This window comes from Podarcis liolepis (genome assembly GCF_965112155.1).
Source record: "Podarcis liolepis genome assembly, chromosome: 2".
NCBI classification, from domain to species: Eukaryota; Metazoa; Chordata; class Lepidosauria; order Squamata; family Lacertidae; genus Podarcis; species Podarcis liolepis.
In genome coordinates this window covers 42,500,275-42,524,283 of record NC_139555.1, presented here as the reverse complement: position 1 = coordinate 42,524,283, position 24,009 = coordinate 42,500,275, and the positions used below count along the sequence as shown (strand labels likewise).

Genomic DNA, 24,009 nt, shown 5'->3' with positions numbered 1-24,009 from the left:
AGTTGTAATCAAATAAAATCTAGAAAAACACAGGTTCTCCGACCCTCGTTTAAATGTCTGTGAGGCATCACATGGTTTCCTCACCAAGAAACAGAGGAAGAAACATGCTTGACTGGAAGAGAAAAATGACAGCTGATGTGACATTTCACAATGAAGACAGCTGTTGTCACATCTAAGACTAACCAGCTATAGTTTGTGCTCAGTAAAAAAGCTGCCCGGAATCCTGAAATATTGGCACACCATTTCCAGGCTCCCTGATTTATACTAATATGTTATTACCTCTGTTTTAGGGACGCAAGTACATATTCTGATATGGTACTAAACTAACCCTGAACTTAAAAAGAAAATTGGGTGGATGGAAACAAGAGAATGTTAGCCTGAAAGGGACAGACATTGGAGAAGCAAATCAGCTCAGTATATGCCCTCACCTAATATTAGTCCAAGCAATTATGGCAGCCTTTACACAATGGTTTGTGAAAAAGCACAAAGGAGTAAGAGCTAGGCTAGCCAAGGCATTGAGGTGGTGCACTATGGTGGCTCCAGCTGAACCCCAATCTAGCTGAATTACTGGCCCAAGGAAAACCCACATTGGTTTGTTTATTAGACACTCAGATCCTGGTCCTCCTGGACTATTAGAAGTTTGCCAAGGGCCAAATCTACATGATCCTTTCAAGGACAAACAGCAATGTTCAGCAGAAAACCAGGGGCAGGCTGTGATGCAGAAGGATGTTCCAGATTGAGCCCTGTGGCTTTTTCCTCAAAGATAAAGGTGATCAGATAGAGCAAAGATAAATCAACACTTGTTTAAACACACAGCTAACATCACAGGTAGTTTGACCCTGAGTAATACTAGCTCCTGCCACTCCATCCCCGAAACATTTCCCACTTCTGCACAGCAGCTGCACAACAGCAGCACACTAGAAACCCTCTTCCATCTTTAACTTGCAATATTATGTAATACAGTGGTACCTCGGATTAAGTACTTAATTCGTTCCGGAGGTCCGTTCTTAACCTGAAGCAACACTTTAGCTAATGGGGCCTCCTGCTGCTGCCACGCCGCCAGAGCACGATTTCTGTTCTCATCTTGAAGCAAAATTCTTAACCCAAGGTACTATTTCTGGGTTAGCAGAGTCTGTAACCTAAAGCGTATGTAACCCGAGGTACCACTGTATACCCAAAGAACAACTGTACTTTCTACCTACTTTCACAGACTGCAGGCGTTTGGAGCATCGTCAGATCCAAAACAATGGGATGAGCAATAACGGAACAGTATCAAAACCCCTCTTTACCATGGAGGCTGCTTCATGAACCAACTGACATGCTTTCGCAGGGAGAGTCACACTCCCAGGCAATATCACATGTTAAGAAGCAGCTTCCTCCTAATGTGTCTAACTCATTCCAGGTAGATAGTAAAGTAAGAAGGCTGAAAACATTTCAATGTGATCCATGCCAAGGGTCGCTTTCCTGTGTAGTACCATTTGCCAAGGTAGTAAGATGCCAGTGAAAATGGGTGTGAAACAGCAACAGGAAACACAGCTTAGTTCTGGATTCTGCTGTGCTAAGGCACACTCAACAAAAAGCGATATAGAAGGAAAAGCTGTGCTCTTCCATGAGTATTCATGCCGCCATGCTACAGAGGGAGTGAGATAGAAGATTTTTTGCTGAATGCAACAGCTGTGCAGATTCACCATCAGGAAGCCCGTATCAAAAACCCTGAATCAAATCCTTTTTATTGTAGTGCAAAGAACACAGACTTGCAGCAAAACCAGTTAAAGGCTGCATGGAACTCATGTTCCAATATGGTGTAGAAACATTCCACAGGACACAGGGTAGGATCAGCCCTCCAGTATCAGGTCAAATGCCTGCTGTTGTCATTTCCTGGGTGGGAGGGATGCTTGCAGTGCAGAATGCAGTTACTCCCTCTTTCCATTTCAGTCTCTCTTATGGAGGAAAGCCCACATCAGTTGATTGACTTTTTCAGGTTGCTCCTCACAAACCCAGTGGCTGGCTTCAGGGATGAGCTGCACCTTGATGCTCTTCCGCATATTCTGCTCAATACATGGGATAAGCCCTTGTTCCAGGAATCCATCCTTTCCTCCCCAGATCAGCAGGGTGGGCACCAGAATATCCTTGTACTTTGCAGGAACCCAACTGTAGGGATATAGATACACAGGCCACATTCAGATGGCACTTTGTTCAGCCTTCACAATGTTTACTTGCCTGTTTATTTGTGTGTGTTTTGTGATCTTCCACATGACATGAAAGCTACTGCTGGACATCTAGTGCACTCTAGCACAAGTTTAGAGCTCATTTTCATGTTAATGTTTTCCAAAAAACCCAAAACCTGTTTGCAACCCCGTTAACTGAGAAAATCACTAGGAGTTTTGCATTGATAAGATTTGGGGTGCTATCCTGGCATACAGTTTTCCCACACCATTTAAAATGTAGCGTGGCATGGTGCCATATCACTCAAAAAGCCACAGTTACATAATGCAACAGAGATAGTAAAGGTAAAGGTACCCCTGCCTGTACGGGCCAGTCGTGTCCGACTCTAGGGTCGTGTGCCCATCTCACTTAAGAGGCCGGGGGCCAGCGCTATCTGGAGACACTTCCGGGTCACGTGGCCAGCGTGACGAAGCTGCTCTAGCGAGCCAGCACCAGCGCAGCACATGGAAACGCCGTTTACCTTCCCGCTATAAAGCGGTACCTATTTATCTAGTTGCACTTAGGGTGCTTTCGAACTGCTAGGTGGGCAGGAGCTGGGACCGAAAGACGGGAGCTCACCCCGCCGCGGGGATTCGAACCGCCAACCATACGATCGGCAAGTCCTAGGCACTGAGGTTTTACCCACAGCGCCACCCGCGTCCCAACAGAGATACTGCAGTGTAAAAGGATCATTAGCAACTAGGAGAGAAGCACTAGCATTATAACCAACAAAAAAAAACCAAAAAAAAAAAACCCCACATCTGAATGCAGCCACAGAGAAGACACCTGCGAATCTGCACTGGACAGCAGGCAACTCACCACTTTGGCCACTTACCCAAGTTGCGGCCAACCGTACCACTTTCCACACTAGCAGGCCTCATGCACAGCAGTGATGAGAAAAATCAATAGAAATCCAGAAAGACAGCATGCACACACTTCAGTTCCAATTCTAGAACCCAACCTTTCCCATTTCACCATAAGTTAAAATATCTCAGAATCCCCTTCAGAACAGTCACAGGATTTCCTCATCCCCTTTTACCACCATTTAGAAATATATTTTAGGGAGGAAGAGTGTTTTGTTCCCTGCATCCCATAATCCAGTGAAGAATGTTGTGACCTCTCCAAATATTATGACTAGAAAATTCTTGCTGCCAAACAAGTCCCACCCACCCCCAAGGGGAAAGCCTGAATGTACTGGTGCACCACAACTGAGGAAAAGCATATGGTGCCAATACCACATGTGAGCAAATCTGGGGAGGAATGGGTTCTCACGTGGACAGGTTCCTGTAGTAATTCAGGACTGGTGTTAAACCTCCACACTCTGACAGGCTGTACAGGTAAGCCTCTAGCTCCTCATCTGTCAAACGGCGTGCTGGGTTCTGGGCTCCTGTCTTCTTGCCAGTCATAATGAATTTTATTAGCTGTAGAAAAAAAGACACAGCACCATGTGGAAGCTGATTAAATGCACGCCCCATTATCTGACCCAGAGGCAGCTCATGCCATTTTTAGATATTTACTCTCCCTTAGTCTTTGCTGGGAAAAGGAGGAAGCAGCATTGTCTCTTTTCCCCCCTTTCCCTTTGTGCTGGCCCTGATCCTAAAAGAGGATTAGACATATGCATTGACATTGAGGGGAAGGCTTTCGAATGGCCAGGAGCCATTATGGCTATGCTCTGCCTCCACAGCTGGAGGAAGCCTGCCTCTGGATGCCAGATGCTGGAAACTGCAGGAGGGGAGAGTGCTATTGTGCTTAGGTTCTGCTTTGGGGCTTTGCATAGGCACGTGGCTGGTCACTGTGAGAACAGGATGCAGGACTGTGTTTTGGACTACAGTTTAAGCCTTTCCCAGCACTCATCTCCACACTGACTAAAAAACTTTGTATGCTACGTTTTCGTATGCCAAGCGGCAGGGGGGGAGAATGGATGGGGAAGTGAAGGAATAAGAAGGTCATAGTCCTCCCTCCCTCTGGCAGCACTAGAACATGTCATAGCTTGCCATGGCCTTTTCATCCCAGACTCTAGGTAATAATCTCACCACATCTCACCCAGTGCTTTTCTTCTGGGGGGACGCAGGGGTATGCATACCCCAAACATTTTGTGAATCTTTGCACTTTTGTCCATTTACTGTATTTATTTCTTCTAATCTGAATTATAAAATAGTGATTTTCTTGAGTCAAAATGAGAGTACCCCTAAACACTAATTTGGGGGGGGGGGGAAGCACTGCCAATACCTTAGAAATAAACTTTAAAAGCCAGGCCATGTGTATCTAAAGGTAGGCAGGTGGGAGAAGACACAGGATTATGCATTTCATGAACCAAGACAGAGAGCCCAGTGCATGACCTTGGATGAAGGGCAGTATAGAAATTTTAGAAATAATAGTAATAATAACCCTGCACCCAGAGCTGAAAGGAGACTGACAGAGAAATTCGGGATGAATACATAAAACACAGTGGAGAACTGTATTTTAGGATTGTGGAAGAGAACCATCAGACCCCAGAGCAGAATAAAATGATTGGACCCTTTGGTTAATCTGCATGACAGAACATGAGCTTTTGAACCCACTCCCCAACCATTCCCTCAACTCACGTAGAAGTCATTTAAGGACCACAGGAACTCTGGTAGCTTTGGGAGCTGGAACAGAAACATGTGGTTGGATCGAAGCAGCTGGGTGGGATGTCGTGGAAAATATTCTGCAAGGTTGAAGGGAAAGTAAGTTGTGTGTCAGGGCAGTGCCAATTTCTCCACACATGAAATGCCACCAGATACTGGGTGGTATTCAACTATGTTTCAGTTAGAGCAAACCCACTGAAATTAGTGAATGTGAATAAGTTAGGTCCATTCATTTCAACAGGTGCACTCTATGTAAAACTTAGTTGAATGCCACTCTCAGAAACCAATCTTCAAAATAAAATGAAAGATGTCAACTGGAGTTGCTTCTTATTTTCCCCTAACATCTGCGTCAACTTCCAGTCCAAGCAATGAGGACAGGGAGGATCGGGGTTTTTTTTTTTTAAAAAAAGCCCTGCTGCCAGGCTCCCATTTATTCACAAGCAATGCTTGTGTGTTGGGGTTGGGAACTTGAGCAAAGCAGACAACTTCCTTCCCTCTTCCTCCCAAAAGATCTGTGGTGTGAAATGATGGCCCACCCTGACTCTGCATCCTAAGGGCAATGCAGTCATGGTGGCCTTTTACAGTTCTGCAGGCTTCTCTCTTCCATCCACAATCCTATTTAGAGCTAGAAAATGCCAATAGCCATGGTGAGAACTAAAATCATGGGGCAGTACAAGACTTACCTAATAAAACATGTGGTTGAACAGCATCCATGACAATCAGCTTCTCCAGCATATTGGGGTAACTGGCAGCAAATGCAAAAGCTATGATTCCTCCCCAGTTATGCCCCACCAGGATGCACTTAGGAATCTCTATAAAGAACAAATAGAAAGCAATGAAACAGAGACAATGGGCTGTATTCAGTGCTTATCATACTCAAAATAGACCAAGTGAAGTTCATGGACATGAGTAACTTAGGTTCATAAGTTCAGTGAGTCTACTTTGAGTTGGACACAACCTATCATGGACAAGTAAGTATCTGCCTATGGGAAGCTACAAGCCTGCTAGATAATTTCCCAAACCCACATACCAGTTCATCCCCACAATGCTCCATTCAGCACCCATGCAACACTTCTGAAAGCTTAGCAAGACTGAGCAGAGGGCATTTTCCTCCCATTGCTAGAAGGCAAGCCACTGCAATGGCAAGCCAGACCCTTCCTCCAAAACAACCATTTTCACTCTCACCATTCTTCTTATTGGGGCTCAGAGCTTCAATGACATCATGTACATCTGCCAGCAGAGCATCCCTCTGATAGTGCTCACATCCAGCTGGTGCGTCGGAAAAGCCATAGCCCCGCAAATCAAGGGCCACCACCTTATAGGCCCACTTAAATTCCTGCAATTGATGGCGCCATGCAAACCTGTAGAAATACATCCAAACCATAAAGAGATAAGCAGAGAGGAGGGCTTCCCTAACTGAAAATTCCAGGACATCAGTGCCTACTTTTGTTGTGTTGCTTTAGTCCTGCTCTGTAACTTCTACAGTTTTTGCTGCTTGGTTTGTTTATTATTTGTTACAAAGGTTGCTGGTCTGAACTGTATTTCTATATTGTGTACAAATGATTTTATTAATGCTTATTGTACACTACCCTAGGATCTTTAGATGAAAGACAATTTAAAGGTATTTTAATTAAATATAAGTATTCACCTCGTTTCGCTTCCTCACCCTCTAAAAATCAAGAAACCCCCACCAAGCTTTTGCTTAATTTATCATGACCTCTTTTACATTTGTTAAAACTGTAAGTCTACTGTAAATCATGTTGCTTCTGATTCTATGCAGCATAAGGTCAACACTAAAAAAAAGTTGTATTAATTACAATTTAATGATGAAGGCCTTATGGTCATTCACCATGAGAGGATAGCAGCAATCAAGTCCCTTCCTTCGGGAAGTTAATATTTCTGTCTAAGACCTTTGCCCCAACTTTGCAGGAATTTGCTGGCCAGAGAGGTATTACGTGACACGTTGGCCAACAGATCTGTAGCCTGTCACTTCCTGCATGAACCATACCTGGAGTAAATTGATATCAGCTCCAGGCATTGCACTTCTTCCTACTGCCGCACAGAACAGCGACGCTTACCAGTTCTGGGGAAATCCATGCAAGAAAAGCATCAGCTGAGCTCCTTCCTTGCCAGCAGCAACATAATGGAGACGCAGCCCTGAATTCTTGATACCCCAAAAGACAGAGAAATAGGAAAGTTACACACAGACAAGGGCTCAGTGATAGTGACAGGTTCACAATATGTGACATTTCCTGTTAAGAGACAGCTGAGGGAAAAGACACTTTGCATCTAAGACTTTGAAGAGCAGCTACCAGTCACCTTTGAAAATATCAGGGTAGAGGGACAAATAGTTTGACCTGGCAATAAGCAGCTTCCTATGTTCCTCCCAACCTGTACAGTACATGACCAGGATCCTGCCTTCAGCAGCTGTCTGTGAGCACCTGACTATGGCTGGAAGCCTCCCCATTCCCCTCCACTGTACTCACTTTTAGTGTCACAAAGCCGTGCTCCCCATGCGAGGCATCAGTGAGGCATCTTGGTGGAGTCTCCCGTCTCTTCTTGCGCAGCACCTGGAAAGGACCCCTAGACACCACTAGCGACAGGGCCCACCAACAGTAGAAGGCAGCAGCAAGGGAAGCGGCACTGTACACAACCAACCAGGACACGGCATTAGAGACCTTCAGCATCAGTCGTGTGGGGATCAGTAAGAGGCGATAGAGAGAGGCCATCCCCTCCTGTTGTTTGGGGCTGCAAGAGAGAGGCTGCAGTTCAGAAGAAAGAGAACATGCTTTGCACCCCAAATTCAATGCCTGGCATTTACAAGTAGAGCTGGGCAAGAACCCTGCCCAAGAGCTGCTTCTAGTTAATGTAGGTCAGGGGTAGGGAACCTCAGGTCCACTGGGCAAAAGCCCTGTGAGACTTTCCTGAGCCACTGCCACTTTTCTTGGTGTGTAGAATTGTCTGTAGAAACTTCTTACTTTTGCATGGTTAGAATGCAACCTTTTCCCTCATCTGTATGCACCACTGTTATACAGCCTAAGAAAAGTTACTTGCTGCAGTAGTCAGTCCTGAGGCAGATAAACCAATGGTCTGATTTGCTCTAAGGCTGAGGATACACCAGAGTGTGAATGTATGCATGGAATTAACAGATCCTATTTTTCCCCTGTGCACTTTTGTCCATACAAGAGCACTTTTAAGTGAACTCCATCTCGGCATTTACCATCACCACTAGTGGGCAGTGCTTGATGGAATATATTTGCACATGCAAGTATTTGCTTATTTTTAGACACAAGCTTTTGGATATACCAGACTTGCACAAAACACTGTTGGAAAAATGTAAAAAGAAGTGTGTTCCCAAACAGCCCCACCAGCAGCCCACTAAGAAGCACCTCTCACTAACTGAAGTAAAGGGAGGGCGCTATGATAGATGGCACCCAAGCAAAAGTTACTACACACCTTTTTAAAAATGCCCACACAATGTGCTTCAGTACACCTATGGCTGGGATCATACAGGTCTATGTTGGATCCCCACCCTTACTGCATTATCCACAGAATGGACAAATCTTAACTAAATGGGGGGGGGGGGAGTGCAGGTTGCCACTTGGATGAGGACAACATTGTGCAAATGTGACAATTATGCACACATGGGATACTGAACCCACTTTAAACTGCATTCCAAAACATTTGCCCATGTATGTGCACATAAAATAGAAGCTAACTGAAAGGCAACACGTTGGGATCTGCATTCATTGTTACAACGCACCCTAATAATGATTCTTGTATAATTTTTTAGCTACTGTAAAATCTTAGAAGGGGCGCGGCTGTTATGAGGACCTTGCACTTCGGGATCTGCCACGACACTACCGGTTGCAAGTCCTTTCTCAGAAGACCAGAAACTCGGACTCAGCCGCGTTACAAACGGGAGTCCTGCACGGTAGGCACGACGCGTGTCTATAGGAACTCAACCGAGCAAGGTCTCGGTATCCAGCAAACCCAAGCGGGGGTGCTCGCCTGCTAACACGGCTGGGTTCTTGGCTGCCTTCGGATAAAGCGGTGGGGCTCCCAAGCTGAGATAGTCAGTGGCGCGGGCAACCGAAACTCTCTCTCTCGGTACCTCAAGGAGCGGGGAGTCACTCGACGCCGCCCGGGCGCGTTCAATCTCCCCCTGCTCCCGCGACCCACTCGCTCCGGCTTCCGTTTTATAAAGGCAGCGCCGCCCCTCCAGCTCCTCCCCGCGCGCCAAGGGAAGACGCGGCGGCAAGGCGAGGGAGCAGCAGAGCTTCCTTCCCCGCCTCCCGGGGCCTCCTGCTCCTTCCGCGGCTGCTTCGGGCGCAGAGCTCCGCCCGTCGGAGCGACCAGGAAGGCGAATGGGTTTCGGCCGACCAGGCCTCTTTCCGGCAGAGGGATGAGAAGCCTGCGCTGAGCCCGCTCAGGGACGGGGGCGGCTCTCGTCCACAACTGCTCCCTGCCCGCTCGCCTGCTTGATCTCGAGGGCGCGCCGAGAGAGCGAGCGCCCAGGGAGCCAGGCCTGGAGGGTCCGGGCGCAGGGCCGGATCTCACCCAAAGGAGACCCCGCCTCCTACAAGTCAGGCACGGCGGCAAGAATCATAGAGATGGAAGGGACCACGAGGGTCATCTAGTCCACACACACCCCGCCATGCAGGAATATTTTGCCCAATGTGGGGCTCGAACCCACAGTTTGGAGATTGGTCCGAGGAAGGCGAGATGGCCCCTGCCCCTGACACATAAATGACCTTCTCTTTCAACTCGGCTGCAGAGCTATGCTTACCACCCCACATATTCACGCACCGGATCATCAGAGTCTCTTTGAACTGTCCATGATCAGGCAAGGGAACAACCCGCTTTTTGAAACACATTCTTTCCCTCCCACCTGGATTGAGTAAACTACAGTACCCAGAATGCTTTGAGGGAAAGGATGTGCTTTGAATGTGCTTTAAAGGTATAGTGGGCGGTAGTTAGAGCCGCTCACCTCTACAGCTGAAATGGTTCCAAAGTATTTTATTGGTAGTATAATGTAAGGACACAAAACTACAACTTGACAATAAACAAAACATTCTCTAACTAAACTGTATGCTATATTTCCTACAGGTAAGCTGCAAGACAACTGAGATTACTTTGGAAGCTGAGGCACTTGGTGGGGATACAGCGGGCTAGGTGGTCTGGTGGTGCACTTAAAAATGGTGTTAAGTGAAGAGAAGAAGAGCCTGTTGGCCTAAGTGGGCAAAGGATGGCAGCCTAGGCTTTGGTTTAAGGTTGGTGCTTGGGTGGGGGGAACAGGGCTTTGTTTTATTTAGCAGGCAAAAACTCAGCAGGTTGTTTTTTTTATATGCAAATAACAATACTGGGAAAAGCTTCACCATGCCTTTGAGTTCCTTAGAGGAGAGAGGGGATATAAATGTAATAAATAAATGATTCTCTTTCTAGCTTTGTGTTATGCCATGCCTCCATGGCACTCGCTCTCAAAATTCAGAATGTGCCCATGGGCCAAAAGACGTTTGTGACCTTTGCTCTACTTACTGCGTCACACTTGCTCTCTCTTTTCAGTCATATTCCATCTGCTAAGGCAGTGTTTTTCAACCACTGTTCCGCGGCACACTAGTGTGCCGCGAGATGTTGCCTGGTGTGCCGTGGGAAAAATTGAAAAATTCAAAAGAGATTTTTTTTAAAAAAAAAAATGTCAAATTTTCGCCCGCTACGTGGGCGCCGGACTGTGTCCACCCTATTTCCCATCCGTCCTGGGTGGAGATCAGATCGGATGGGATCGGATGAGAGCGGACAGGCGGTCCACTCTCATCCGATTCCCCATAGAGAGCAGCGGGGCTCTGACATCTCCCTCTCCGCACACAGTGGTGGTGTGCCTCGTGATTTTTTTCATGAAACAAGTGTGCCTTTGGCCAAAAAAGGTTGAAAAACACTGTGCTAAGGAAGCAACCTCTGTACAGAGGACTCCTCTAGTCTTTTTATTTCTGTTATCTTTTTGCTTCCTTCACCATCTCCTTTCTTCTTCTCTCTCTTCAATCACTTCTCCCTGTGGGACTTTCAATTATGTTACGCCAAGCAAGTACCTAGAGCAGGGATCGGCAAGGTTTACCTCGCCTGGGCTGGTTCACTCCAGCGGAGATCCCTCTGTGGGCCGGATCGTGCACATGCCTGTGATTTCCGGCGTCTGCATCTGTGCAGACACGATTTTTGGCATCTGCGCATGCAGACTGCTCAGTTCGGGGGCGGCTTGGGGGCTAGTTAAACAACCCCCTTGGGCCCCTTGGGGCCCATGGGCCTCATGTTGCCGACCCCTGACCTAGAGGGTTAAGTTGGAAGGGGCATCGACTGAGCTGCACTACTCTTGGGCACCTTTTGTGCTTTTCCCTGTCCCACTAGCACCACCACCCCTTTCTGAAGGCAAAATGACATGAGGCCCTGATCAGTCCCCTGTCCCTACCTGGGAAATTTAATTTCCCCCATTCGCTTTAATGTCACTTTCAGAACTAAAGGAGTAGGTGTTGCACACAGAATCCACAAGGTGGCTCCCCCTGCAAACATTGAAGTACAGTACTGTACTGATTGTATTCTAGCTTCAGAGTGAAACCAAGCATGCACTGTATAACTTTGCCAGCAGTTGCTGTCATGAGCCTTAATGTATTTTGTTCATACATACTCTGATTGTAGCATTGGTGTGGTTATTGCTAGTTTCCCCAAGTGAGCTATGCTATTGTGTGTGTTTTTTTCAATTTCCCCCAAACTTAAGCTGGATAATCAGGTCCATTGCAAGAAAGTCTGTGGCTCACAACAGTCTCCACTAAAGATTCCAAAAGATGATATTGCTCTTTCCCCATTACAGGTTTTTCTGTAAATATATGTGTGAGATACGGATCGTGGGCATGTGTGAACTGGTACACAAGGAGATCTAGTAACAATGACAGGCAGTGTGATTTGAGTGTCATGGAAGGGGAAGCAAATGTTTTGTTACTTTATTCTCATTGTATTTTTAATGCCAGAGAGGGGTATAAAAATCGTGGGATTTCCTCTGCTTCTAACGCTACAATAACTTAACCATCTTTGTGTCCTACCCACCTTAACTGCCCCTTCCTCAATGCTGCCCTTACAGATTTCCATAAAGGAGATAGATTTTGGTAGTGGAGCTGCAAGACAGCAATATTTTCATCAAGATTCCAAGGCCTGATATATATGGTTCTTGAATTAAATGCTCCCCCATTTAAAAAATAATTACCTGGCATAGAAAATTAAAAAGCTTGTCTGGGAAAAATGCTAATCAAGAACTCCTCTCCTTGACATTTAACTTTACATGTTCCAGGTTTAGACACATACACATGTGCTCGCTTGAAGCAACCACTTGCCTCCTAGCTTGACTGCAGATGATTCATTAGCACCTCTGATCACATGCCTGGCAGAAAATAGTGATTCTGGAATGGAAAATAGCACGAGTTTCATATTTGCTAATACATTATACCCTAAGCTGAAGCAAAAGATGCTCTGCTCTACATTTTAAAATGTGTGTTAACATTAGCGCCACTGTGCCCCATGTTTTGTTTATGTTATTTATATATTTATTTACTTATATATTTAAGTTACACATTTATATTCCACCCTTTCTCCAAAGTAGCCCAGGGTAGCAGACCTGTCAATATAAGAACAATGCAGTTGTTTCTGGGAGCTATATAATGATGATGCTAGACCATATTATCATTACAGTGGTACCTCGGGTTAAGCACTTAATTCGTTCTGGAGGTCCATTCTTAACCTGAAACCATTCTTAACCTGAGGTACCACTTTCGCTAATGGGGCCTCCTGCTGCCACCACGCAATTTCTGTTCTCATCCTGAAGCAAAGTTCTTAACCCAGGTACTATTTCTGGGTTAGCGGAGTCTGTAACCTGAAGCGTCTATAACCCGAGGTACCACTGTATTTATTTGATAATATGCAGCATTAACCACAGCAATTGAATGCCAACATAAACCCTAGTTAAAGAAAGCTGAAGGTCAAACAAGACAGCCTGTTGTCTTCAAGAAGTCTTGAAGCTTGGTCTGCGGAAACAGACAGGTGGAAAGGCAGAAGCCTTTCCTCATCCGCTAGAACTTGCTGATTGTGCTTTGGCCGCAGGTTGCCTTGAGCCTAACCTGGCCCTCAGATCCTGGTACTTCTGAGCTATCAGATGTCCGCCGAGGGTCAAAACTACATGCAACTTTCAAGGGCACAGAGCAGCTTGGCGGGAGTAATGTTCAGCAGAAAACCAGTCCTGGTAACTCAAATGGATTGGAAGCATATCACAGATTAGGGCCTTGTGGCTGCTTTTCCTCCAAAATAAAAATAGGCAAGTCAAGCACACTTGTTTAAACACAAAACATCACAGGTAATTTGGCCCAGAGTAGTATTAGGAACTGCCACTCCATCCCTGACTCAATTCCTGCCTCTGCACAGCAGCAGCATAGCTGGCGGCACAATTCACACTAGACACTCTTGTACCTTTACCTTGTAATTCTAGAGAATATGCCCAAAGGGCACATCTGCTTTGTACCAACTTCAGACTGCCACCATTTGGAGCATCAGGTCCACAACACTGGGGAACAATACCTGTAGTATCAAAACTCCTCTTTATTATGGAGGCTGCCTCATGGGCAGACATTCTCTCCCAGAGCAATGACTAGCTTTAGTCCTGGCAGATGTGAAGTTTCCACCCAGTTGTGTTCCTGTAAGTCACCTATATATGTTCCTTTTGCACATATGTACACACCCACTGGGGGTTTTCTTGTCGTTTCTCCAGTCCACCACATGCAGGATGAGGCACACACTATGAGATCAATCACTGCACCCTCTCTTTGGCATGAGCAGTGGATTAATTCAAGCCTCTTCTTAAGACATCCAACTAATTCCCCCAAGCGTTACCAAGATGTTCTCAGGCACAGTCATGTTCCCAGGTAATATTACATGTTAAGAAGCAGCTTCCTCCTAATGTGTCATTAACTCATTCCAGGTAGACAGTGAAGTAAGAAGGCTGAAAACATTTATTTCAATATGATCCATGCCAAGGGTCGCTTTCCTGTGTAGTTTGCCAGGGTAGTAAGATGCCATTGAAAATGGGTGTGAAACAGCAACAGGGAACATAGCTTCGCTCCAGATTCTGCTGTGCTAAGGCACACCCAACAAAAAAAAAATACAGAAGGAAAAGCTGTGCTCTTCTGTGAGTATTAATGCCTGTATACTACAGAGGGAGGGAGCTGGAAGACCTGTTGAATGCAACTGCTGTGCAGTTTCACCATCAGGAAGCCCATATCAGAAACCCTGAAGCAAATCATTTTTATTGTAGTGCAACGGAACACAGACTTGCAGCAAAACCAGTTAAAAGTTGCATGTGACTCATGTTCCAATATAGGATAGAAACATTCCACTGGGCACAGAGAAGGACCAGATCTCCAGTGTCAGGTCAAATGGCTGTTCTTGTAATTTCCTGCATGCTGGGTGGTAGGAATGCTTGTAGTGCACAGAGCAGTCACTGCCTCTTTCCATCTCAGTCTCTCTGAAGGAGGAAAGCCCACATCAGTTGATTGACTTTCTTTGGTTGCTCCTCACTGACCCAGTGGCCGGCTTCAGGGATGAGCTGCACCTTGATGTTCTTGCACACCTTCTGCTCCATGGGTATGACAAGCCCTTTTTCCAAGAATACATCCTTTTCTCCCCAGATCAGCAGGGTGGGCACCACAATATCCTTGCACTTTGCACGAACCCAACTGTAGGAGAAGATACACAGAAAAGAAATCTGCAAATTGGCATTGGACATAAATCAGTTCACCATTTTGTGCCACTTATCAGAGTTGTGTCGCTTTCCACCCTAGGGAGGCTCATGCACTGCAGCCATGACATAATCGGGAGGCAGCACACCCACACTTTAATTCCAATTCTATAAATGAACATTCTTTTAGAAATTAAAGTATCTCAGAATGGTCACAAGATTTTCTCATCCCCTTTCCTGAAATTTAAACACAGATTTGTGGAGGAGGAAGAGTGTTTTGCCCCTCAGCACCACATGATCCAACAAAGAATTTGGTGCCCTCCAATTATTAGGAGCAGAAGGCTACTGCTGCCAAGCAGTTTCTTCCTCTGCGAAAAAATGCCAATCCCACCCATTATCAAAGCTGGGAATAAATGGGCTCTCACGTGGACATGTTCCTGTAGTAATTCATGGGTGGTTCTAGACCCCTGTCCTTTGAAAGGCCATACAGGTAAGCCTCCAACTCCTCCTCTGTCAAATGATTCTGGTCTCCCGTCTTCTTGCTAGTCATAACAGACTTTATTAGCTGTAGAGAAAAAGACACAGCAGCATGTAGAGGCTAATTAAATGCACACCTCCTCGTCCTGTACAATACAGTCTCCTCAATAAGGCAGAGGCAGCTCATGCTACTAGAAAGCTTTGTAAAAAATATTTGCTTAAACCACCTTGGGCAGGGCAAAGGAGTAAACAGTGTTGCTTCCTTTTAAAAACAAAAAACTGTCCCTGCCCATATGTCTTTACCTGATAGATCAGCTCAGTAATATTTAAAGCTTTTCCCAGCCTGCCTTCCTCCACTATCCACACAAAGGTTATCTGCTACTGATCTTCACATGAGTGAAGACAAATGCACTAGCTCCTACCTATGTCCACAAGCTCCATCTGCAGCAGGGAGACTTTTCTACTTGACTCAGGTAGGCCTCCCATGCAATGTAGATTTTCCAGGGCTCTACATCACAAGAGGAGCCTACATAAAGAGCAGCCTCCCTGTCACAGATTGGCACCCTCCAAATAATCCAGAGAGGGTATCAAAGCAAATGTACTTGTGCCTGCTCACATATCCCACTAGTTCATAGTATGCAATGTCTGAATAGGTTATGACTGCCCCTTGTTTAGCGTAAATACAGTTGTATCTTGGTTCTAGAATGTAATCCATTCCAGAAGTCCATTTGACTTCCAAATGTTCTAAAACCAAGGCACGGCTTCCGAATGGCTGCAGGAGCTTCCTGCACTCAATTGGAAGCTGCAGAAGCTGCGTTGGAAGTTCGGGTTCCAAAGAATGTTTGAAAACTGGAACACCACTCTTTCAGATTTATTACAGGTGAGCTTTAAACACAAGGCACTCTCTATATGGAGTGAGGCTGGGGTGGAGGGGGCAGAAGAGACAGGGTTATGCTTCTTACAAAGCAAAGCAGAGAGAATCACCCTTCACGCAGAGCTGAAAGCAGCCTGGCAGAAGGGTTTGGGATATGCCCATGAAACACATTTAAGATTTGTAGCTCAGCATTGAGCGAAGTGAATGAACAGTCACCAGCAGAGAATAAAGCGCTTTGGCTTCACAAAGTTACACAGACAGCTTGGAAAAGAGATTTGCTGTATTTATATTCCTAATGCAAGAAGGCATGAATGGTGAGGCAAACTCCCCACCCTGCACTCACATAGAAGTCATCTAAGGACCACAGGAGCTCTGGCAGCTTTGGCAGCTGGAACAGGAACATGTAGTTGGAGCGCAGCAGCTGGGTGGGATATCGTGAAAAATATTCTGCAAGGTGGAAGGGAAAATAAGCTGCCCTGCCACACATTAAATATCACCAGAACTACTCATCAAGAGAACCAATATATGGCCCTTTGTTCTTTTTATTTGCTTTTGGATCTATTTTGTGCATTACTGAAATAAAAATACTTTATAAAAAAAAAGAAACAAAATCACCACAACCAGAAAACTATCTTCAAAATAGAGGGCTCAACTGGGGTTGCTCTCATTTATTTCCCTTTAACATCTGGATCAACTTGCAGTCCAAGCAGTGGGGGGGGGGGAGCTGGGTGGCTGTGTTTTTAAATGTACTCCTAGTACAAGGCTTTCATCTAATCATAAGCCGTGTTGGTGTGTTGGTGTCAGGCACTTAGATAGATCAGACAACCTCCCTTCTTCCTCCAAAAAGAGCTGTAGCGTAACAGTGATGGCTTATGCAGGCTCTGCATCCTAAGGGCAATGCAGTCACAGTGACCATTTAACTGTGCAGCAGGGACTAGTCCCTGGCAGATTCAGGCTCCTCTCTCCCTTTTCCAATCCTGCTTAGAATTAATTAGTGAATGCCAAAAGCTGCACACAATCGTAGTGAGTACCAAATCCCGATAGCACAACTCACCTGCTAAGACATGTGGTTGAACTGCATTCATAATAATAAGCTTCTCTACCAAATTGGGGTAACAGGCAGCAAACTCAGAAGCTATGGATCCACCCCAGTCATGTCCCACCAGGATGCACTTAGAAATCTCTAAAAGACAAACAGAAGGCATCAGAACAGGGACAATGTGGACAAGTATCAGCCTGCTTGACAATTCCCCAACCCAAACACTGATTCATTTCAAGGAAACCCCATTAAGCATCAATGTAACACTTGAAAGCTTAAGTATGTTGAATGCATGGCCCTCTCCTCCCATTGGCAGTAGCCAAGCCACTGCAGTGGCAAACCGGACCCTTCCTCCAAAACAACCATTTTCACTCTCACCATTCTTCTCACTGGGGCTCAGAGCGTCAATGACACCATGTACATCTGCCAGCAGAGCTTCCCTCTGATAGTGCTCAGAACCAGCTGGTGCGTCGGAAAAGCCATAGCCCCGCAAATCGAGGGCCACCACCTTAAATGCCCGCTTAAACTCCTGCAATTGATGGCGCCATGCAAACCTGTTGAAATACAGCCAAATCACAATGGGATTAAGTAGAGAGGAGAGCTTCCCTGCTCTGCAGCTTTTATAGTTTTTGCCTCTCCATTTGTTGTATATATATGTTTTGAATAATGGCTCACCCCTTGTTGTTCATCTGTTCCATCAGGCTTTTGGGAATTGACTGCTTTTAATGAAAGGACTGGTGTTGTTTTTATTGTACTTATTCATATGGTTTAAATAGATTTTATATCTGTATATAGTTTTAATTCTATTAAGATTTAATTGTTTTTAATGATAGCTTTTGTCTATGTTTTTAGCTATTCTTGTTTTTAATCCGAAAGCCACCTTTAGTCTTGTCAGGAAGAAAGGCATGGTAATAGCAATACTAATGGTGAACACCCGATGGTCATTCACTGTGCATCATAGAAACTTGATAGCATGTAGCTGAGTAGCATCATCTCCTCTAGGTCATTTCCTTAGGGAAGTTAATCCTTTTGTTCAATACCTTCTCCTTAACTTTGCAGTAAACTCCTCTAACACATTGGCCAACAGATCTGTGGGCTGACTTCCTGCATGAGCCACACCTGCAGTAAATTGATATCAGCTCCAGACACTGCACTTCTTCTAACTACCACACAGCACAGCGACACTTACCAGTTCTGGGGAAAACCATGCAAAAAAAGCATCAGCTGGGCTCCTTCCTCGCCAGCAGCAACATAGTGGAGACGCAGCCCTGAGTTCTTGAGCCCCCAAAGGACAGAGAAATAGGACAGTTACACACAGACAAGAGCTCAGTGACAATAGCTCAAGAGTTTTGCATGCATAGAGTGACAGGTTCACAATCTGTGACATCTCCTGTTAAGAGGCAGCTGATGAGAAAGACTCTTTGCCCCTAAGACTTTGAAGAACAGCTGTCGGTCACCATTGAAAACATCAAGCTAGAGAGTCAAATAGTTTGACCTGGAAATAGGCTGTTTCCTATGTTACTCCCAGTCTCTCAAATACACCAGCAGCCCAGAATCCTGCCTTCACATCCTGCTTCAGCTGCTGTCCGTGAGCACCTGACTGTGGCTAGGAGCACCTGACTATGGCCTCTCCCCCCCCCCCACTTTCCTGCCACTGTACTCACTTTTAGCGTGACAAAGCCATGCTCCCCATGCGAGGCATCAGTGAGGCATCTTGGTGGAGTCCCCCGCCTCTTCTTGCGGAGCACCTGGAAAGGGCCCGTAGACACCACCTGCCATAGGGCCCACCAACAGTAGAAGACAGCAGCAAGGCAACCGGCACTATACATAGACAGCCAGGACATAACATTAAAGACCTTCAGCATCAGGCGTGTGGGGACCAGTAAGAAATGTGTGAGAGATGCCATCCCCTCCTGTTGTCCAGCGCTGTAAGAGAGAGGCCACAGCTCAGGGGTAGATAACATGCTTTGTATGTCAAGGGTCTCAGGTTCAATGCCTGGCATCTCCAGTTGGGACAAGATGCCAATCAGTGGCTTGATTTGGTATAAGGTAGTTTCTTATAGGAGGATTCTTTTTTTAGATGCTATTGAGAATGTCTTTAGGCCACACACTCAAACACACACATGACAGTTTAAGTAACTAACAAAACATTATTCAAGTTTCAAGGATGGTACAGGGTGCCTAGGCAGACATTACTAGGTCGACGTCAGAAATCGAGTTCTTCCCTTTGAAGCAACAAGATGCAAAATCTCTCTCGGGATGCGACCTATAATGAGCAGGGCAGAATCTCGCACAAAAGCTACAGGTGGCATAGCGGGGAGGGCGGGGGGAATCCCCTGGCACAACAAACGAAGTTCACTAAGCCTGCAATCCTAACCCCATATACCTGGGGGCCAACCCAAGTGAAATCAACAGGACTTCCTTCTCAGTAGACATAGTTAACGACAGCGCCTCCTTCCAGCAAGGCTGGATAAGAGAGGTCGCTATCTTATCTTCCTGCCAGGCTTGTTACAAACGGAGTCCTGCCTTGGGGCCAAAGGCTAGGAGGCTGTTTCCATGGAAATTCCACAGAAAGTCTCCCGTCGGCAATCTTCCCCAAACCCACGTCGGATGATCGCCCCGCTGACTCAGGTGGCGGAGTCCATGCAATTCCTCCTGCCAGTCAGAAGAGTGCTAATCCTAACCCGTCTTGCCACTTTTCCTACCTGCAGTAAGGGAGGAAAGCCACTCAAATTCTGGCGCCAAGCAACCCTTTGGTAGACGGTGCCTCGAATTCAGCTCCCCGAGAAGGTGAGCCCCGTAAGTAGCTCTGCCTGCTCCCCCATCGGTCTCCTACCTACACTCTCACCTTGCCGCTCCTGCCTCCGTTTAAAAAGCCGCCCCTCCAGCTCCTCCCCCCTGCGAAGGCCGCTATCTCTGCGCTAGTGGGAAGAAGCTCTGCAGCCGCGGGCGGGGAAGGCGAAGGAGTTGGAGTGCCTCACGCCTCGGGGCCTCGAGCTCTCCTCAATGCAGCGTCGGGCGCAGAGCTCCGCCCCGTCAGAGCGACCACGAGGGCAAAGCCCGCTCGGGGTTTGAGAGGCGGTTGTTGTTGCTCCCGGCAGCTCCCCGCTCGCCTGGCGGAGCTCAGGGCGCCGCTTTGACTCCGAGCCCGCCGAGAGGTGCCTGACCTCGCCCGAAGGAGACTCCGTTTCTAGCATGGTGGCTGGCAAGAAAGAGCCGGGTATTGGCCGAGTTCTTTTTCCTCAAGAAAACCCCCATCTGTTCAGGCCCGTTTAACTCCCAGGAACCTCGCAGGGATTCAAGGAAGGGAAGTGGCACCCCGCCCGACGCACAAACGGCCTTTTCTTTCATTTAGCTGAAGGGCCCCACTCGGATTCAAACCGTGGGCGTAGTCAAGCCCCACATAATCCATACAGATTTGATGTTCTGCCCCCTAACAAAAATCCTGGCTACGGCCATGGTTCCACCTCAACGCCGACCCATGGTCGTTCCTATAGAGCGGAGTAACCGACCCCGTTGTTAAGACTCCAAGCAGATCCAAATTTAAGTTTTTTTAGCTCTCCCGGGCACAGAGACTGAGCAAGTTTCCTTTAGTTTTGTTTATATATCTAACAGATCTACCCCAAAACGGTTTGCCATAAATATTAAAATTACCAATAAAAACAAAGCAATTAAAACATTTAAACATAATTAAAATTACTGGTGAAGGAGATTAAAGCACGTCAACATAGGTGCGTCCTGACAGGTGTACTTTGGGATATAAACAGGAAAAGACAGGAATTCAACCTGGGCGAGTTAAAAGGAACCACCCACATACCACCACAGGTGGATTGGGGCCGAAGCGTATTATTAGTTACAGAACATAATACAAAAATGTAGTTTGATATTAAACAAAACATTCATTCCCAACTAGTTGTATGTTTTACAGTAGGTGTAAAATGCTTGGTCCTACTCATTTGGGGCTTTATAGCTTGCGGGGAAAGCAGCTGGGGAGGGGGAATATAATAAAGTGTATAAAATTATGCATGGTGTAGAGAAAGGGACAATAGGGAAGGTTTCTCCTTCATATAACGTTATAACCTGTTAAATGGTGGGAGATTCAAAAGTACTTCTTAACACAATGCATAGTAATTGCGGAAGTTGCTACCACAGGAAATGGTGATAGTCACCAATTTAGACAGCTTTAAAATGGAATTAAGGGACGCAGGTGGCGCTGTGGGTTAAACCACAGAGCCTAGGGCTTGCCGATCCGAAGGTTGGTGGCTCGAATCCCCGTGACGGGGTGAGCTCCTGTTGCTCGGTCCCTGCTCCTGCCAACCTAGCAGTTCAAAAGCACGTCAAAGTGCAAGTAGATAAGTAGGTACCGCTCCGGCGGGAAGGTAAACAGCGTTTCTGTGCACTGCTCTGGTTCACTTAGTCATGCTGGCCACATGACCCGGAAGCTGTACGCCGGCTCCCTCGGCCAATAAAGCGAGATGAGCGCCGCAACCCCAAAGTCGGTCATGACTGGACCTAACGGTCAGGGGTCCCTTTACCTTTAGCTTAAAATGGGATTAAATAATTCATGGAGGGTAGGGTTATCAAGGTCATGGTAGCTACCTTCTACCTTCATTCTACCTCTGAATACTAGTTCCTTGGTAACAGCAGCAGAGTTCTGTCATGGTCATGCTGTGCTTGTGGGCTTTTCAAGAGTTAAGTTCAGCAATGATAGCTGGTGAAAATATCAGGATGCACATCCTCATTCTCAGGACGCCTTAAGCGTCACATGCTAAAATGGGTGGAGGAAACGGAATCCTCGGCTTAGTTCATATGTAAATAGTATTGCTTGTTAGATAAGTTGATTTGGACATCACCAGCTCATGGAGGTTGTGAAATTGCCCGTGAACTGGAGTCCTGATACGTGGTATGCATGTAATAAAAAAAAACCATTTTACTTGGAAGGGAGAAATCTGAATATATATATAACATATTATTGAATTAAAAACAGAAGCAAAAATGTCAAGAGCCAGCACTAACAATATATTAAAGAGAAAAAGAATACAAAACTTAATGTTTAAAAAGGAATGTTTTCAAGCTATCCCCCCCCCAAACACACATTGCTTCCCCAGATTTCCTGTTGTAAAAAAAGAGCAAGGGACAAAGCTGAGTTATTGCTTCCCCTCCCCAAGGTGCTTTCAGCTATACATCATTGGTGAACAGAAAGATTTTAAAAGTTGAATTCCACCCTTGCACATGGCAGAAACCAGTGTTTTACATCTGGCTCTGGCCTCAATACTATCAGAAACCACAAGACTTCACTCACTGCACCTCCCTGGTATAAGAACTATTTGTTTCAATGATTGGTACCAACCACACCATAATTATTCAACTAAATGGGTGGCATTAAGTGAACCCTTACATTACTGAGCTATTCCCACGCAATCTTGGGGACTGAAATGTGTCAGAAAATGGGGACTCCCTCTTTCAGTGGCATGTTCCTGCAAAAGTGGGTGGGAAGCCAGGTATACTTGCCCTGGGACTTGAAGGACTAAGTTGGCGGGAGGCGGCCTCCATGGACCAGCTGCTTTTTTGTTTGAGTTTATAACTTTATTCTGACAAGACACTTCCCAGGCTTCAGACAAGCTCTGCATGGGCCTGCCACTGGAGTATCACAATTGTTCAAATACTTGCAACATGTTGTAGAAAATAGACATTTGATAAAACATGGTCAAAATCCTGATTACTGAGACATCTATCTGCTCAGAAGTTAAGTTGCAGGCCTAGGCTATCCTGCTGCTTATATGCCTGACCTTACCTATTTGTTTCATCCTTCAGATGACAGCTTCAGATGTCAGTTTTCCCAGGAGAATAATACTCAGCTCCCAGTGCAAAACAGGTAAGAAACCCAAGACTGCGCAGTTGTGTTAGGGATACTTGCAGCTCTAGGAATAGTCCTAGGTGTCACCATTAAAACCAGCTCTTCAGCACTTTGGACAATTCAATAATAAAACAAAGTTGCTTATTATATCTGCAACAAAATGTTGCAGTATGGAGTGCTGTCTTCCAGGGTACGCTTATCCATCATCCCTCCATGTGTTCTTATTCCCAAACTTAAAACAGCATTCTGTGGCCACTGAGTGTGCTCAATCTCATTGAACTGTGTTTCCACCCACATCCCACATGTCTCTTATACTTCCTCCATGCCAGCTGATACTTTCCTTGGTGTGCATGAATGAACACAAATGTGCCATCTATAGGCTTAAGATGACTATTGCTGCTAGTGTGGCTAAGAACATGTCACTCGCGTTATTAGCAGCTACAGTGGTGCCTCGCAAGACGAAAAGAATTCGTTCCGCGATTCTTTTCGTCTTGCGATGTTTTTCGTCTTGCGAAGCACGGTCCGTCGCAACTGCGCCTCTTCAAGTGGCTTTTTTAAAAAAAGCGCAAGACGTTTTCGTCTTGTGAAGCAAGCCCATAGGGAAATTCGTCTAGCGAAGCGACGCAAAACCGAAAAACCTTTTTGTCTAGCGAGTTTTTCATCTTGCGAGGCATTCGTCTTGCGGGGCACCACTGTATAATGAATGTATCCTCAGTTAAGGATTACAGACTTATTGGCAATACAGTGGTATCTCGGGTTAAGTACTTAATTTGTTCCGGAGGTCCGTTCTTAACCTGAAACTGTTCTTAACCTGAAGCACCACTTTAACTAATGGGGCTTCCTGCTGCCACCGCGCCGCTGGAGCCCGATTTCTGTTCTCATCCTGAAGCAAAGTTCTTAACCTGAAGCACTATTTCTGGGTTAGCGGAGTGTGTAACCTGAAGCATATGTAACCTGAAGTGTATGTAACCCAAGGTACCACTGTAATTACTTGTGGTACATGGGAACATTTCCAGAGCTTGCCATTACTAGGAACAGGTATATAATACCAGGGCTTTTTTTAAAGCTGGAACTCAGCAGAACCTTTTTGGTGCGTTCTGGCAGCCTTTCAGCTCAACAAATTTGGGTGGATGCTCAGCAAGCTTCACCACCCCTTTCTAGAACCCCCCCCCCATACTACTA

General features: G+C 46.1%; 3 protein-coding genes across 31 annotated transcripts in view; 1 reads left to right on the top strand and 2 right to left on the bottom strand.

Moving 5' to 3' along the window:
* Window positions 1-1,711: 1,711 nt before the first annotated feature.
* Window positions 1,712-10,978, bottom strand: LOC310700813 (epoxide hydrolase 3-like). 9 transcript variants are annotated; one of them, XM_083490733.1, is made up of 8 exons: window positions 10,927-10,978; window positions 7,301-7,562; window positions 6,893-6,978; window positions 6,000-6,175; window positions 5,498-5,626; window positions 4,791-4,894; window positions 3,478-3,626; window positions 1,712-2,151 (listed from the first exon to the last, which is right to left on the bottom strand). In XM_083490733.1, exons 2-8 carry the CDS (start codon window positions 7,541-7,543, stop codon window positions 1,932-1,934), a joined length of 1,107 nt encoding a protein of 368 aa, XP_083346859.1. In that variant the 5' UTR covers window positions 7,544-7,562; window positions 10,927-10,978; the 3' UTR covers window positions 1,712-1,931. The 9 variants fall into 9 exon arrangements, 8 of the variants coding, with proteins under 8 accessions (XP_083346859.1, XP_083346858.1, XP_083346853.1 ...); XM_083490732.1 differs by lacking the exon at window positions 10,927-10,978 and adding an exon at window positions 10,353-10,388; XM_083490727.1 differs by lacking the exon at window positions 10,927-10,978 and adding an exon at window positions 9,624-9,684.
* A 2,859-nt stretch (window positions 10,979-13,837) lies between these two features.
* Window positions 13,838-19,957, bottom strand: LOC310700814 (epoxide hydrolase 3-like). Of its 2 annotated transcripts, none has more exons than XM_083490736.1 (8): window positions 19,819-19,957; window positions 18,635-18,896; window positions 18,160-18,245; window positions 17,349-17,524; window positions 16,986-17,114; window positions 16,275-16,378; window positions 15,006-15,145; window positions 13,838-14,578 (listed from the first exon to the last, which is right to left on the bottom strand). In XM_083490736.1, exons 2-8 carry the CDS (start codon window positions 18,875-18,877, stop codon window positions 14,359-14,361), a joined length of 1,098 nt encoding a protein of 365 aa, XP_083346862.1. In that variant the 5' UTR covers window positions 18,878-18,896; window positions 19,819-19,957; the 3' UTR covers window positions 13,838-14,358. The 2 variants fall into 2 exon arrangements, with proteins under 2 accessions (XP_083346862.1, XP_083346861.1); XM_083490735.1 differs by lacking the exon at window positions 19,819-19,957 and adding an exon at window positions 19,676-19,812.
* A 97-nt stretch (window positions 19,958-20,054) lies between these two features.
* LOC310700820 (uncharacterized protein) overlaps window positions 20,055-24,009 on the top strand; it is a 38,471-nt gene continuing 34,516 nt past the window's right edge. For all 20 annotated transcript variants that reach the window (XR_014522837.1, XR_014522838.1, XR_014522839.1 and 17 more), the window contains exons 1-2: window positions 20,055-20,190; window positions 22,785-22,845. Coding sequence is in view for 1 of the 20 variants with exons in the window: in XM_083490746.1 (XP_083346872.1) it covers window positions 22,785-22,845 (61 nt within the window). In the remaining 19 variants the exon portion in view is untranslated. The remainder of the gene's footprint in view (window positions 20,191-22,784; window positions 22,846-24,009) is intronic.